The sequence below is a fragment of the Galleria mellonella genome, unplaced genomic scaffold, assembly GCF_026898425.1.
Source record: "Galleria mellonella isolate WM207_F2 unplaced genomic scaffold, CSIRO_AGI_GalMel_v1 utg54, whole genome shotgun sequence".
In the NCBI taxonomy this organism is placed as follows: domain Eukaryota; kingdom Metazoa; phylum Arthropoda; class Insecta; order Lepidoptera; family Pyralidae; genus Galleria; species Galleria mellonella.
In genome coordinates, this window is record NW_026442114.1 from 3,207,651 (window position 1) to 3,224,161 (window position 16,511).

The 16,511-nt window shown below is 34.0% G+C and overlaps 2 protein-coding genes and 1 long non-coding RNA gene across 3 annotated transcripts; all 3 read left to right on the forward strand.

Moving 5' to 3' along the window:
- The first annotated feature begins 589 nt into the window (after nucleotides 1-589).
- LOC113509715 (coiled-coil domain-containing protein 130 homolog) lies at nucleotides 590-3,916 on the forward strand. The gene is made up of 4 exons (XM_026893118.2): nucleotides 590-783; nucleotides 1,152-1,468; nucleotides 2,661-2,921; nucleotides 3,347-3,916. Exons 2-4 carry the CDS (start codon nucleotides 1,157-1,159, stop codon nucleotides 3,863-3,865), a joined length of 1,092 nt encoding a protein of 363 aa, XP_026748919.2. The 5' UTR covers nucleotides 590-783; nucleotides 1,152-1,156; the 3' UTR covers nucleotides 3,866-3,916.
- A 5,778-nt stretch (nucleotides 3,917-9,694) lies between these two features.
- On the forward strand, nucleotides 9,695-13,013 carry LOC128201537 (FAU ubiquitin-like and ribosomal protein S30). The gene is made up of 5 exons (XM_052898833.1): nucleotides 9,695-10,026; nucleotides 10,200-10,284; nucleotides 12,033-12,198; nucleotides 12,491-12,584; nucleotides 12,910-13,013. Exons 2-5 carry the CDS (start codon nucleotides 10,210-10,212, stop codon nucleotides 12,965-12,967), a joined length of 393 nt encoding a protein of 130 aa, XP_052754793.1. The 5' UTR covers nucleotides 9,695-10,026; nucleotides 10,200-10,209; the 3' UTR covers nucleotides 12,968-13,013.
- Nucleotides 13,014-14,689: 1,676 nt separating this feature from the next.
- On the forward strand, nucleotides 14,690-16,284 carry LOC128201551 (uncharacterized). The gene is made up of 3 exons (XR_008253283.1): nucleotides 14,690-14,817; nucleotides 15,486-15,543; nucleotides 16,160-16,284. It is a non-coding gene; the product is annotated as an uncharacterized LOC128201551 (long non-coding RNA).
- Nucleotides 16,285-16,511: the final 227 nt, after the last annotated feature.

Here is a 16,511-nt window from a genome sequence, read left to right on the forward strand (position 1 = left end):
AATAGGTACCAAATATTAAGTTATATTAACAAATGAGTAGGCAAATTTTATTTGTAACACAGTGATAACGACAGTGACATGCAAATGCCAATTTCAATTTAATACAAAAACATTTATATCATGGTCTGTGTTTTAAGTTTAATTATCTGCTATTGTATGTTTTTGATTACTGACACTACTGAAGATAACGACCGTATCTAAGGATGTTTAATTTTTTTGCCTTCCCTATTGGTAAGGAAAAGCCAAAGAATAAGGAGCATTAATCTTAGGAAAAATTAAGAGGAAAACGGAACAAAAAAATTACTGACACTATTATCTGTGATAGTCAGCGTTGCGTATTTTTCGCAATTTTTGGCTTTGGAGAAATTCGGATAAATTTTTGGACAGTAATAGAACTTATACTTAATATATTGAGAGAAAAAAATATTTGACGTTAAGGTAATAATCAATAATTCGTATCTAGCAACCCAGGTGACATTTGACGTTAACTCGTTGCCTGATGAATTCCAGACAAATTATCTTTTTGAAGACTAGGCAGCATGGTCTCCGACCTTAGCCTGTTCCAAACGGAACAAACGTACTAAAAAAAAAAAAAAAAAAGTTGCCTGATGAGCTATTTGTATATAGTGTAGTTGAAATAATATTGTTTTGTTTTGTTAATAAAATCTGTTAATAACTACCTTTATATTTGTTTTGTTTACTTTTCGGTTCTTCAAAATTTTAATTCATCGTTTTTGAAAAGTGTAATTGTGACACAAATCAAAATTGGGAAACAATAATAAGGTAACATGTTATTTAATTTCGATATGTAATCTAAAATACATCTTTCTTTTAATGGATGATAATAGAATGTTAATCCCGTTTGCGCTATCGGTATACATTGGCAGGGCACTAGTGAGAGATGATTGGTGAGGATGAAAAAGCACGTCAGTTAGCCTATCGTGATGAATTCAACGAAAAATTTGTCGCGATGGTTTCCAGGGAGAACCGCGTCGAGGTCAACCTGACAAAGTATATTGATAGCAATGGGGACAAACCTCACCATTACTAACGATCCTTTCCCCCCATCTAAAATATTTAGTTTGTTATAAGTAATAACCAAGTTTAATGGTAATTGTTTTAAAGAAACATAATATTTTTAATTAATTCAGACAAAATGGGCGAACGAAAAGGTCAAAACCTCTACTACCCGCCCGACTACGACCCAAAAGTCGGTGGGTTGAACAAATTCCTCGGCACTCATGCGTTACGGGAGCGCGCTCGGAAGCTGCACATGGGGATACTAATCATCCGCTTTGAGATGCCATATAATATATGGTGTGATGGCTGCAACAACCACATAGGCATGGGTGTGAGGTACAACGCGGAGAAAAAGAAGGTTGGCATGTACTACAGTACTCCGGTGTACCAGTTCAGGATGAAGTGCCACCTCTGTGATAACCATTTCGAAATCAAAACGGATCCTGGCGTAAGTATTGTCATCAACATCATCATTGTTTAATATAAATGACTCATCATCCCATAGCTGTGTCTACATATATGTGTAACAGGAATTTTATGACATCTTTATTTCTAGTTGAACTTTAAACAATTGCCAGAAATGACAAACATAGTATTCCATTACACATATGTATAGACATCATTATGAAATTAATATAAGTTTTAAAAATACTATCCCACAGTTAGACACAGATCTATTATTACCACCATAGTCAGCTACCCATTAACAATGTCGTCTGACAATAAAAGTTTAGCATTGCCATCTTTTACACCTTAACTGGAGAGTTACCAATATTGACAGTATAAATTTTAAACTTTTTTTTATATAACTTAGAATGGCAAACAAGCTGACGGCCCACCTGATGGAAAGTTGTAACCGTCGCCTATAGACATGACTGCTCATGTCTATAGACGACATGGTACTGCTACCATGGACATAACAGAGTATACTGTTTCGCCCATGATACCCCCCATGCGTTGCCATTCCTGAGGACTCAGGTGTTATTCCTCTGTACCCTGTAAATTCACGCCATATCCCACCATTCAAACCGAAACACAGCCATGCAAACACAACTGCTTCACGGTAGAAACACGAATGGGATAGAGGTACACAAGCAGTCGACTTTTGTACAAAGTCTCCCTCTGGTGGAAGACAGTTTATTTTATAAAAATATTTTAAATTATTTTCTATAAAAACTGAAAATAATTTGTTACTCATAGTAAGAGTTTTTAAATTTTATTCTGGTTATATCTAGAAAACTACTATTTGCTATCAATACAACAGTTATTCAACTATGCTATCATAATTTATATTCCAAAATATTCCTATGAAATTCATGGAATAGGATCCTAAAGGGCTTTGCCGACTGCACATAGTTGCAGCCATGTGATGAAGGCTTGTTCCAGTCGAAGATAACATAAATAGGTATCACCTAAGTTGAGCTACCTGTGAGCAGCTGCAACTGGTTTTAGTCAGCTAAACTAGGTGTAACCATGCTTTAGCTTTTAGCTGTTACATATATATCATAGAATTTATGAAAACAAGAACTAGTTCAGGTCATTTTTAATAAATACTTAAACTCACGATGGGTTTTCCCAAGTGACTATAGGAAAAGCTAGTCCTAGACTAATTTTTATTTGTCTTGATTACTTATTTACAGAATTTAGACTATGTCATAGTATCAGGAGCAAGACGTCAAGAGAATAGATGGGACCCCACCGAAAATGGGCAGGTAGTACCAGAAACAAAGGAAACCCAAAAACGACTATTTGATGATCCAATGTTCCGACTGGAGCACAAGACTGGGGACGAAGTTGGTGCTAAACAGGATAAACCCAGGCTCGGAAAGCTAGTTGGAAGGAATGAAACAGTATGGAAAGATGATTATGAAGCTAATTGCTCTTTGAGGAGGAACTTTAGGGTATGTATATGTATGTCTCCTATTAGTTTATACAAACACATAAAATTAAAAAAAAATAACTTACCTCAAGGATATATGCTCTTTAGGGTCAGGAAGAACTGTTCATAATAGCTATGCTCTCCAATGGTAATAATTAATTGAATAATCAATAATTGCCCATAGCCTATTGGTTTATAACTAACAATTGGTCCTTTGAACCGGATTAACTTATTTATTAGATTCCTATGACAAACAAATAATTATAGTTTTCTATAATTGTTACAATTATTTCCCATTTCATAAATATTTTATTGCAACTATATATATATATATATATATATATATATATATATATATATATATATATATATATATATATATATATATATATATATATATATATATATATATATATAATAACTTATTTGTAATTGTTTCTTTTACAGAAAAGAAGGAAAGAACTTGAAGAAACATCAGTAAATGACAGTTTACTGTTAGCTAAATCCTCATTGGACATTAGCCTTTTACCGGAAACAGAAAACGATAGAAATATGGCCACACTATTGTCTCTTCAACCTTCACGGAGTATAGACGAGAAACAGAGCTTAACTAGACTACGAATCCTAAATAGCCCAGCATTACCCAGTTCAGGTGGACTAATTCCTGCTATTGGTAGACTGAAGAAGGAAAAACTGTTAAGTAAAAATACTCCATTGACAATAAATTCTTTAGGTATTACTTTTAAAAACAATAAAGTTGAAAAAGAGGAAATACACACAGAAAATAATCCAAAAATTCAGGTCAATGATGAGAAACATATGGAAGAAACAGTAAAAGATAAAGAAGTAAATCAAACTACACCTAATACCAGTGTTATCAGGGATGATAAAGACACAGTGCCCAGCAAACCCAATAGTTTAACATTATTAGCCGATTACAGTTCTAGTGGAGAGGATTCAGGGTGACTTAACAAAATTTTGTTAGAACTCATTAAACATAATATTATAACAAAGCCTTTTTATTTCCTTATCCTTGTTTACAGTACATGTTATATCAGCTGTCTGCTGAACATAGCCTTCTTCATAAGTGAGGTTTTGCCAGTAGTTGCTATGTTTGGCAGGCGGATTGGCAACCGTAGTTTGGTTTTGATTTTAAGAGGGATGCTGCTGCTCATCTCTATACCATTAACTCCCTTAGTCGCCTTTTATGACACTCACGGAAAAGAAAGGTGTAGCTTATTCTATGCCGGGGCCTACACACCTACATCGAGACTTACGAGAAGGGATCAAAAAGTAGTGAGAACGACATACTTCTGGGTAAGAAAAAAAAATACTGGCAGGCATAGCTCAGGTACATATTTGTAATATTAATAAAGAAAAAATCTTCGATTCTCTTTTTTTTCTGAAGGTAGTCATTTGTTTGCTTCTGAACGTCGGAACGTGTTCTCAAAAATGGAGAAAAACGAAATGCGAGCCTTTATTAAATACCTCTGTTTAAAAAAGTTAACGGAAGACAAACATCGTTGCAGCCGTCCATCGATATCAGTCACCCAAGAAAATGTTGCGAAAGTCGAGATAATTGTATTGAGCGATCGAAGAGTTACCATCCGATACTTACTTCAAGAAACGGTCATTTCATATGGAAGTATTCAATCTATATTGAAATAATCTTTGAATATGAGAAAGGTCTCCGCAAGATGGATGCCAAGCGGCCATCAAATCCGACCCCGAAGAAGTTTCGTGCCGTGGCATAACTGGCAAGGTTATGGGCTCAATATTTTGGGACAAAGAAGGGATATTGTTGGTTGATTACCTGGAGCGTGGAACCACTATTACAGACCAATATTATGCAGCTTTAATTCCCAATTGAGAAATGCCATCAAAGAGAAAAAGAGAGGGAAACTTCGAAGGGGCCTGCTGTTTCATCACTACAACACACCTGCGCACAAGTCGGCTGTTACAATGGCTGCCATTCAGCTAGCTGACTTCGAATTTTTTATTTATTCATTAAAAATAATAACAACATTATAACAGCAAAAGCCAAATCAATGTTATAAATCTAGTTTGCTAACATACAAATTTATAATAAGTGTATTTAACCCGACTCGAGATATGTCTGAGCCGCTTCTAATATCTTTGGCAGGCTGCTACTAAATATATCAATGATGTTTATAATATTATTTAATAACCGTACTGCGTGAGTTAAGGGAGCGTGTTGAAGTACGTTAGTTCTTACTGGCGGTACATTAAACGTAACCGGATGACGACGCGCGCTAACATAAGCATTCGGTATTCGCAGTTGAACTGTGTCATATCCTCCGTATTCTACGTACTGTCTGCGTTCACCAAGGTAGTCAGCAAAAATTTTAGTTTAGATGCGGCGTAAATCCCATGGCAGCAAACTTAGTCAATAAAACGTCATTATCGACAGTATCGAAGGCTTTTTGGTAGTCGAAATAAGCGGCATCAACTTGACCTCCAGCACCGATAACTGGTGCCATATATGATACCAAGGACAGCAGATTACTTCCCGTACCTCGACCTTCCCGGAAACCATGTTGGACATCGGATAACTGTGATTTTATCTGTGAATGTATATTTTCATTTAATACTGAATCGAATACCTTGGCGAAAGCAGACAGCACCGCCACCGGTCAGTGTTCACTTACATCAGATCCAGAATTTCCCTTACGCACAGGAGTCACTCTGGTGATTTTCTAGTCTTTCGGTTAATAACCTTTCATTAAACACAAATTAAATATGTGTAATAAAGGTTCTTCTAAAGCCATTCGACAGTTTGATAATAAACGATGGTATACCATCAGGGCCAAATTGGTTGACCACCCCCCTTATTTACCAAATCTGGCGCCTAGCGATTTTTATCTGTTCCCCAAACTGGAAGAATACTTAAAAGGAAACAGGTCCGAAGACGATAACGAGGTGATGGATGCCGTGGAGAGCTTTTTGCAGGACCAAGACAACTTTTTTTTAAAGGGATTGAAGCCTTGGAAAAGCGCTGGACTCGGTGTGAGTGTGGTAGAGAGACTCGGAGAGTACGTAGAAAAATAAATTATTAAGTTTAATTTAGTTTACCTTCAGATTTTCACCTCTGATTTCGTTTAACCTCCATCGATTTTCATGAAAATTGGTGAATAGGTGGGGGATACCTTAAGAAACAAAAGAACATAGTGCCAGATTGCGCTTTTACCCTGGGGGTGGATGCCACCCCTTCTCGGGGATGAAAATTATTTTAATAAAAATAACCCTAGGAATCGATAAAGAGACAAATTCTAAGCAAAATTTGTTATATAAAGTTTTTGGAATAACTCAATACTTTCCGAGTTATTAAAGATCAAAGATTATGATTTTTTGTGAAGTCAAAATGAGCTATAGGTAGCTAAGTATTCAAACTTAAATAACGATGCATTTTATGACATATACTTCCTAAAGAGTTTTTAAAGTACACGGAATAACCTTTCTAGCACTGTAAAAAGTTAATAGCATCAAAATTGAGCAAATTATGATAAAAATAAGATGTCACTATCAATTTTTTTTTTGGAACAAACGAAAATTACAACTTTCACCATTTCCACAAAAATTTAAATTTGTGGTTATCCCTAAAGGACTTTCTTTTTTAGCATAAGTGATGACTTCAAATATTTTGCCTGGTTTAGAATACTTATTTTTGAAAAAAAGTATGATTTAATAAAATTGAAAGTTTTAAAATTTTCGTAAATTTCATTTTCTTTTGAAAATAACTTCTAAAATATTGGATATTCGTAAAAATGATAAAGAACAAAATTTCAGTTCTTTTTTTAACAAAGATTTTGTTTTTTTTTTTTTATTTTTATAGAAACAAAAATAACTGAGATAGAGACGTTTAAAGCCTAACTTTTACTGCGAGAACCATGTAACCGGGATCCTTTATCTTTTAAAAAATAAGAACTAAAAAAATCTTATTTAAGACAGTCTTATAGCTCTTCCACGTGGTCCTCCCTGGAAACCATCGTACTGAATTCCAGGTAAATTCATCACGATGGGCTAACTGACCTGTTTTTTTCATTCTCACGTATCATCTCTCACTGGTGCCCCGCCAGTGTATACCGTTAGCGCAGGCGGGTTTACCATTCCATTATCATCCATTAAAAAAAAAAAAAAAGTCTTATAGCTCTTGAAATTACCTTTCAAATGGTTTTTGGATGAACCTGATATTTTAAAAAGTTAATGGAGTTATTGTAAAAAAAGAAATTATATTTTTTTGGAACAGAGATTTTGTATGCATATGTATATTATAGGAAAACGTGTCAATAGGTACATGCTTATTAAATACACATGTATGGGTGTGTGTATGTGTGTTTTGAAGATAGAGAAAGCGAAAGGAATGGTATACATGTATTTTAATACATTTTTCTCTTAATTAATAAATTAAATTCTCATGTCAAAAAATACGTCATGAGACAAACAATATTAAAAAAATATTTCCAACTTTAAAGTATGCTTTTTCATCACTTTTTGCATAAAGGGCAGTTTGAAGTCGTAGTTTGAAGAATGTGAATTGAATAATACTAATAAAGTTTGAAATATACACACTTCAAAAAATTCATACTATTTCAAATTATTAATCAATTATTATATAATTTCTTATTAAGTAGGTAATACCTACGTAAACTTTTTTGATCTAGGGGACATACTGGCTGGTTGTAAAAAAAATAAAGTATCATTTTTTTTCACAAATTCAAAAGCGATTGTATTTGTTCGAATTTTATAGCGTTTTCTTTACTTATTAAAATTTAGTATTCTGTATCAATTTTATGATTTAAACAATAAATTAAAAAAAGTTTCGAACGAATTTGGATTTTGAGACATTTTTTACGTTATGGAGCGAAGTCATTTGAACGCAGATGAAATGCAAAGAGCTGTAGGGATGTTGCAAGCGGGACGAAGTCAATCTCAGGTATCTCGGTATTTTGGTGTCAACAGAAGCGTTATTTGCCGTCTTCATCAGCGTTACACTAACACGGGAGATCCTGCTGATTAGCATCCAGGTCGAGGAAGGTGTACACCTACACGGCAAGATCGATACATACAACTGACTGCAAGACACCAGCTGATGTTAATCGCCTGAGAGGTAGGTTTAAGGCTACAAAATTCAAGTGGTGTTGTTGTTAGCTGCCAAACTGTGCGAAATCGACTGCATGAGTATGGCCTACGAGCACAACGGCCAATTAGGTGCCCACCGATACGTCACGGGAATCGCGCTTATTAGAAGAGCAATTTATTATTTATAATATTTAATATATATAAAATGATATGTGGAGTATTACGTAATACTAACTTTACATATATGTATATAATATATTCTTTAGCAATATAAAGGTACAACCTTTATATTGCTAAACGGTAACCGCAGTGCAGTATAAAGTACCAACCCTACCTGCAAATAAATATATACGTAGGTATTAAAATCTATATAACTATTTTTATATTTAAATAACACGTGTTCGGATATCACGCTAGGATAATAAATAAGAATTGCCCGCCCAGGCTGTTTGCATATTTCCATGACCGTTTTGATTATTATTTAATTTGTTATATCTCTCATTTAGAGGTAGTTTTAGACACGGGCCAAAGCCAAGTGTTTTTGGAATGTCAGTTCAATGATAGGAACTTACGGACCGGGCGACATGTATTTAAAATGGCTGCTTTTTGGAGGAGTATATATGTGGAGGGTTGTATACATAATGTATGGAGACTTGTGTGTAAGGTTTTCGGGATAACACCCGTTGTAGATAAAACTATTGGTAAGAATGTAGGTACACTGCTGCAGTTCTTATCAGTTTTGGCAATTTAGAACGTACTTACAAACAATAGATACTATATATGTCGGCAAAATTACTTGCCTTTTATCATTACAAACTAATATTGGTCGTTATTTAGAGTGCAATTACGAGTACAATAGGAAACCGTCAATACCTGGAAATCGTCAAACTAATTACAATATCAACGTTACCGGACCACTCGAGTGGTGACTCAGGAAAGGAAAGAAAAGGAAAGGGGTAGTATAACATGGCCACAACGTACTTGACTTGAGATCACGTACACCCATCTTAAAAGTACTAAAGGTTTTATAAGCGACGCCACGACTCCATTAAAGCTGTTAATGGTTCACTTTTCTTTACATGTCCTTTTCAGTAAACTTGGTATATACAGGGTGAAAGAGGCAGGGTGGCCAAAATGAAAACGGCTAATTCAAATGAATAGTCTGAATCGAATGATAGATTATTTTCCAACCGAAAATGCCGCCACGATGTGTATTTGAAATTTTACGATCTACATGACGCGAGATACCTACAGCGCACGGCCAATAGCACTTCCTGCTACGTAGTTTTCGTGCCCTTATGGCGTAGACCTTTCACAGTCAATTCTGCGAATCGCGGTAAGATTTTCATACTCATCGTACATTGCTGTTTTTAAGTATTTCATAGTATTGCACTATAAAATATTATTATTTCTTTGTATTATGGCAATATTATATTTTACGTGATTTTAAATAGAAAAAAAATAATACAGGAAAAAAGTTCGTAATTTCCCGGAATATTTTTTTAATTAATTTTATTAATTAATAAATTTCATATAATTTTTAAAGTGCTTAAGAGAAGTTGGTAAATAAGAGGATTAAGGGTCTTATGTGGAAAAGGAGGGGAAATTGTTAAATAATTTTTTTTTTAATGTTTACCATTTTCGTAAAATTAAAAATTCACATCTGGCAACCCCAGTGATAGTAATCCTTTGCCTTTGCCAAGCTGCTTTGCTGCTCGCGGGTACATAAATAGTGTCCAGTGGTCTGCGACCATCAGTCTACATTTATATTTCACGTGCATAAGAGTGATTAATTGCGTATTCGTCTCGTCTTTGTGATCGTATTGTTAGTCCATTAGTACTAAGAGAAAGATTCTTCCTGATTTTTTTTTCATATTTAATAGTGCTTTGTTATACGTAACGTTATAAGCGGATGACTTACTAGTCCAAGTATTAATAAATTTAAAAACAAAGCTGTATGTTAGATATCCTCTTCCGGTGCCTTATCGCGATATCATTTCTTTCTGCTATCAGAATCGAGTGTTACGGTAAGTAATTTTATTTAATAAAGAACTTTGCACTTACAATTTAGTGATTTACGTTGTTAAAAGTATTGTGTTCTGTCGATGAAAAAATAATAAATCACATACAAGTGAAGTGATATATTTAATTGAAAATTCGGTAGTGGCCACGCTGTGTATCATTGCGTTTCTTTTTCTAGAAGTCTCAAAATGCAGCTGCACATTAGAGGACAATCAACGCACGTGTTAGATGTCAGCGGAGAAGAATCCATTGGACAAATTAAGGTAAAGTCTTAAATAGATAAATTGCACTAGATTGAGAAAATAAATTGTTCTGATTCTTCTGCTTATGATAATACAGTAGTGCTATTTAATCTGTAGATTTTTGATGTTATTTAATTTGGAGTGTCTGTTTGTACTATTGAAATAACCGTTTTTCAATAATTTATTCCTTGTATATCAAAATAACATTTTTTACAATTTTTTTTCTGTCTGTCTGTCTGTATGTTTGTTCCCGTTAATCTCTGAATTGGCTGGACCGATTTTGACGGTATTTTCATTGGCAGGTAGCTGATGTAATAAGGAGTAACTTTGGCTTCGTTTGTTTTAGAAAAATTCTTTTATTTTAGAAAAATGAAGTAACGTTGCAATGTCCGAGTACTGTCCAGTACCGCGCGCAGCTCACGCGCATGTCACAGCTATTGTCAATAAAAATATAACTTGATTTGGAATAAGTAAAAATAAATAAGTATCATAATAGAAAAAACTAAAAAATGAAAGAATCGACTGTTGGGCAGAACGAAGTTCACCGGGTCAGCTAGTAACTTATACATTTGTAATCGTATGCGTATATTTTTATTTGCACTATATCTTAATATCGTGGTACTTAATCTGTAAATTTTTCATGTTATTTCATTTAATAACTTCTAAAGTTATAATTGTTTAGGTAATTATTTGCACTATAATGTACTGGATACAAAACACATATATGTTTATCATGAAACACGATTTGTCAGTTATGGTTGAACTCTCAGGTTTTTTGGTTAGAAATTCTTACAATTATAGACGTGACAATTATTAGATTATCATAAAAAAATATCGATCAGACATTCCTTTACTGATGTGTAGGACACCACGGGCTTTGAAATACAATGGTGGTGATAATTCATAGATAATACATATCATTCATAATTTGAATAACCATTGGTTGGTAATTAGTTTAATGGGTCTAAATAATTAGTCTGATTAGTTAAACTAAGGTAATAGCATGCAGGCTACAATTATTTATAATTAACATTTAAACATTTAAATGTACTTGTTATTAGTGACTTACCCTGGCTTTCAAATCTAATTACATGTAAAATTTTCCTTAAATAGAATATATCCCACACTCCTCGTCGATAATGTTACTTTCTATAGGTGCAAGAATTTTTAAAATTGATTGCGTAGACATTTTTGGAGTTTATGTTGCAAACAGAAAAAAAAATCTTTCCTTTTCCTTTATGATATTAATTTAGACACTACAAAAAATAATACAATGAATGATATTGCGTGTGTATTGTACTTAATAATATTTGACAACGTACAACATTGTGAACTACAGTATCATCGATACCTTTCTCATTTCAGATTATCACAAATTCTAACAATAAATGTATTGTTATTGCATCTTATAAATCAATATCAATATATAAGTATATTAAAACTTCACAAATTATATTTTAGAACTTACACAGTAGATTACTTTTGCTCATTTAATATTTCGAGGAACAGATTTTTTACGTATTGAAGTAAACCTCTTCCGTTTCTCCTTTGAATGCTCAGGCTGTAGAATGAGCTCCTTGTTGTAGTTTTCTTGCCCTAGAAACTACAGTACGAAGTTCTTCAAAAAGAGCATATTTAGGTTTCTTCAGGGTTGGCAATGTAAATGTGACACTTCTAGTAGTGCAGGCGTCCGTAGGCTACAGTGACCATTTACCACTGGACAGGTTGTATGCATTAATATGTACGTATTAATCAATTATATTTTACAGGATCGCCTTCGAGCTTCAGCTGTGGTTGGTGCTGAAGAGCTAACACTATCGGCATGTGGAGCTCCTCTTGATGATTCATGCCTTGTATCTGACCTGGACTCTACAGAACTTGACCTCACAATTCCACTTCTTGGTGGTAAAGTGCACGGTTCTTTGGCTCGTGCTGGTGAGTAGTTTGGTTTGTTTGAGAATGACTTGATATTTAACAATTTTCTTGTTTTAAAGATATCTATACTTATACTCCATACGCGGGTGTCATCTTCTAGTCTCAAGGATTACTAGATTTTTTTGTTTTATGTGTATAAAATAGGAATCCTCGTATTTGCTATGAATATTATATTTTTACCCTAATTATTGTAGTAAAGGTTTTCGATTATTAGTAAATAATTAATAAATAATTCTAGTTTCTGCTTTTGTGTACCGACAAACATTGATAAATATTTTTCTTCTTATATCAGGAAAAGTGAAGAGTCAGACACCAAAAGTAGAAAAAGAACAAAAAAAGAAGAAGAAGACCGGCCGTGCCAAACGCAGAATGCAATACAACAGAAGGTAATATATTTCTTAATACTGCTTTTATTTATTTGGGAGTGTTCATGTAATGCTATGTATGTAAAAAAAACCTCGCCCTCGCCGTCTCTTAGTCGTCTTTTATGACACCCACGGGAAAGGAAAGGATGGCCTATGCCGGGTCCACACAGCCATTCCCTACATGGTTTCCTAACACACTTTTTAAAACTTATGTTTTGCTTTGAAAAAAATTATTATTCCTTTATATAAAATATCTAAAAAAAAAGTACTGATAATTCAAAAATATACCCCTTACAAATCCCATGTTGCTTGTCAGCATTAATAATCTATCATAATTTTGTTACAGATTCAAGAATGTTGATCAAACCGTCGGCCCCCGTCGTGGACCCAACTCCAACTCATAGGTTACATTCTTTGTAAAAAAAATGCAAATATAACATCTTTGCGCCACATTTGTATTTCATTACTTAGTTATAGACATTTTCCTGTTCCCAATATATTCCCGAAGTGATTATTATTGATGATTATCAAACATCTGTTGATCTTACTAGATTGAGCAGACCAAATTACATGATGATAAAACCATCGGCTTATGTTGAAAGCGGGTAATAAGACCAAGTGTTGTTCATGTCACATGTCATATAATTATTTCTTTTTTATACTCTGAATAGCAAACGTGTTGAAGGTCCACCTAATGGAAGTAGTTACCATCGAAGTATTTCATGCGCTATTCCTGTAGACTGATGTCATACTACATATATATCTCCATACCTTGCAGTTTGCCTGCCATATAAGGGTGGACATTTCAAATTGAAACGCAGCCATGTAATCGCAGTTGCATCACGGGTGTCATAGAGGGTTTATGATTTATACAATCTCTGGTAACATTCAGTACTTATCAGGTGGAAGGTGATAACAATCAATAGGTATAAAAGTTTCATTTTTAGTAATATAGCTTTTCAACTCGGCCTTCATGCGTTTCCCCCTGTACACCATCGTGGATAATTCTTATTGAATTCGTCATGTTGGACGAACTGGTCTACTTTCATCCTCACCTATCATCCCTCATGATGCTCCGCCATCGTATACCGATATCACAGATGCAGTCACCATTTCATTTTCACCCATTATAAAGAAAAATACGTTTAACATTACTTCATAACTGATTGAATAGTGATCGGCCTCCTAAATAGGATAAGATGATTATTTTATACTTTATTTGCATTATACAATGTGGGGCAGCTTTTCCCAAAGTGAGCGATAACGCCCCTAGTGGGTCTTGCAGGCCTAAAGGGTAAGTAAGTAAGGTAAGGTAAGAGACCCAGAAAAAAAAAAATGGGGCGTTATGTAGAGGCTTGGGAAGTATTTGTTGATCTTGAAATAATAGTGGTTTTTAAGTAGGTGAAAAAATGGGGGCGCTAAAAAGTAATTTATTCTCAAAGTGGGCAGTAGACAAAATAAGATTGGGGACCCCTGATCTAGGGTATAAGCAAGACAATGTAACGATACAGTTGTATAAGTACAGTAAGGTAATGATAGTCAATAAATAGGTAATAAAAAAATTGAATACTCAACAAAATGTCTTATATTTATAAATTTTTTTAAGAGTAATAACCTCAAATGAAATACTTTTAAAGTAGGTATTACATACGGATTACGGTAACCGCATTGCAGTACAAAGTACCAACCCTACATACAAGTAAATATATACGTAGGTATTAAAATCTATACAACTATGTTTATATTTAAATAACACGTGTTCGGATATCACGCTAGGATAATAAATAAGAATTGCCCGCCCAGGCTGTTTGTATATTTTCATAACCATTTTTATTATTAATGGTTTTGTATATTATTAAGCTCTTATACATACCCGACTAGCCATGATCAATAAAATCGATGAAGTGAGAAACGTCCGACTGTGACTTGGTTACATCTTGAGTTTGTCGCCATTTTCTATTACTTGTTTTTAATTTTCAACTTTTAAACAGAATGTTAGTAATGAATTGTTGAGGTAAAAAGAACAGACTCAACCTTTATGTATTCTATCTATGGTGTTGTCTCTATGAAAAATAATAGATGTAAGCTTTAGGGTTAATTGTCTTTAATTGGAGCTTTGTCTGCGAGTGAGCGCAGCGAATAGACGTTTCAATATTATTTGTTTTGTTTGCTTTTCTGTTCTGCAAAATTTTTATCTATTTATTCGTTTTTCATTTATTAATTGTGACAAAAATTTAAATTGGATAACAATAAGGTAAGAAGTTCATTTTTATTGAATTCGATACGTAATCTAAAATACAGTGTGAACTCTATGTGCCGACACTGAAAGGGTTGCGCATATTCTAGCGTTATATAGAGTTTTCTTCATATGGAGAGAAAAATAAATCCATATTATCTTTGTTACATATTTTTTGCTATCTTAGTATTTAATTTTATTTTTTTCCGTTCCTATGATACCGACGGTCAAGACAAATGCGAGCTAAACAATAAAACAATGCAAATAAATAAAAACAAAAGAATGAAGGTACACCACTGCAGGTCTTATCAGTTTTGGCAATTTAGAATGTACATACAAACAATAGATATAAGTTTACAAAATTACTTGCCTTTTAATGACAAACTAATAGTGGTCGTTATTAAGAGTGCAATTACGAGTACAATAGAAACTCGTCAATACCTGGAAATTGTCAAACTAATTACAATATCAATGTTACCGGCCCACCCAAGTAAAATTCAGGAAAGCGATGCAACTGAATTCCACCAGCATCCGTTCCGCGAATATTGAACCAAAAAGACATTTATTTCTTATTAATATTTTACTCAATTATTTGTGTCTAGGATTAGAAGTTATTTTAATTGTAATCTTTGTTGTAAACATAATATTATAACATAGCTTTGTTATTTCCTTATCCTACTTTACAGTACGTGTTGTATCAGCTCTCAACTGTCTACTGCTGAAACTAGCCTCAGTGCTGTCAAGGTCGGTAAAGACGCAATGCCCAGCAAAACCAATAGTTTAACATTATTAGCCCATTACAGTTCTAGTGGGGAACAAAGTTTTCTTATACTCAATAAATATACCATGTCATTATGAGATAATACCACCTTATTCCTTCCAATTGCTTTCACGAATTATATTTGTATATATAAAATTCATAACCCTGATATTTGAGCAAGAAATTTAATGCGTGAGTGTTTCGATTTAAGGCTGTTTTACCTCCGAAAGCGAATGTAGTCGGTACAAATATTGAACTGAAAGCGATTTATTTTATTGAAAGACTAGAACGTTCTTGCATTACTAAAAACATTGTCCATATTACTATGATAAAATATTAGCCATCAGTATGTTTCTAATCCCATACTTTGTTTTTAATTAATATTTACAAATTCTGGTGCAATTGCAATTGTGCAGGAATCATCAAACGGAGGGGAAGGCTATTTCTCGATGAATGAAAATGCACAACTAACTTTGTGCTCTCATACATTTGTAGGCGTTTACAAAGTTAATTGTGCAGTTAGGTAAGGTTAGAAAATAAATGTTTTAATATAAAATTGGGCTTTTATTGTCTAGCCTCAAAATTATCGTCTCCCCCCAGATCTCCGGTTTCTCGGGAACAATATAGAGACCAAAAGGTTTAGATGGACGCTGTGGATCTCATCTGCTCTTCGGCTCTTCGGCAGCTAGGCTTGAGTGAGAAGGAGGTCTTCATCATAAAGGAGGTGAGAGTGGTCGTAGTCCGGGAGATCATCGCCCACTCGCGGTTGCGCTCATCTGCGACCTTCGTATATCGGACGACATATTAGACCCCGGGATCCGCCAATAGTAAAAAACCTTAAATTTACTAATATATGGGCTTTTACAATAAGACATTATTTCAAGCGAGTCCTTGTTTAAAAATGGTAATAGATTTCATTCTACCCTCTTGTTGAATTATGAGAATAAAACTA

What these genes read in the sequence shown, in the direction of transcription:
- LOC113509715 (XM_026893118.2), top strand. Translation starts at nt 1,157, where the DNA reads ATGGGCGAACGAAAAGGTCAAAACCTCTACTACCCGCCCGACTACGAC. An exon ending in AAATCAAAACGGATCCTGGC is followed by an intron (nt 1,469 to 2,660) that starts GTAAGTATTGTC and finishes ACTTATTTACAG; the next exon opens with AATTTAGACTATGTCATAGT. An exon ending in CTTTGAGGAGGAACTTTAGG is followed by an intron (nt 2,922 to 3,346) that starts GTATGTATATGT and finishes TTTCTTTTACAG; the next exon opens with AAAAGAAGGAAAGAACTTGA.
- LOC128201537 (XM_052898833.1), top strand. Translation starts at nt 10,210, where the DNA reads ATGCAGCTGCACATTAGAGGACAATCAACGCACGTGTTAGATGTCAGC. An exon ending in AATCCATTGGACAAATTAAG is followed by an intron (nt 10,285 to 12,032) that starts GTAAAGTCTTAA and finishes TATATTTTACAG; the next exon opens with GATCGCCTTCGAGCTTCAGC. An exon ending in AGAATGCAATACAACAGAAG is followed by an intron (nt 12,585 to 12,909) that starts GTAATATATTTC and finishes ATTTTGTTACAG; the next exon opens with ATTCAAGAATGTTGATCAAA.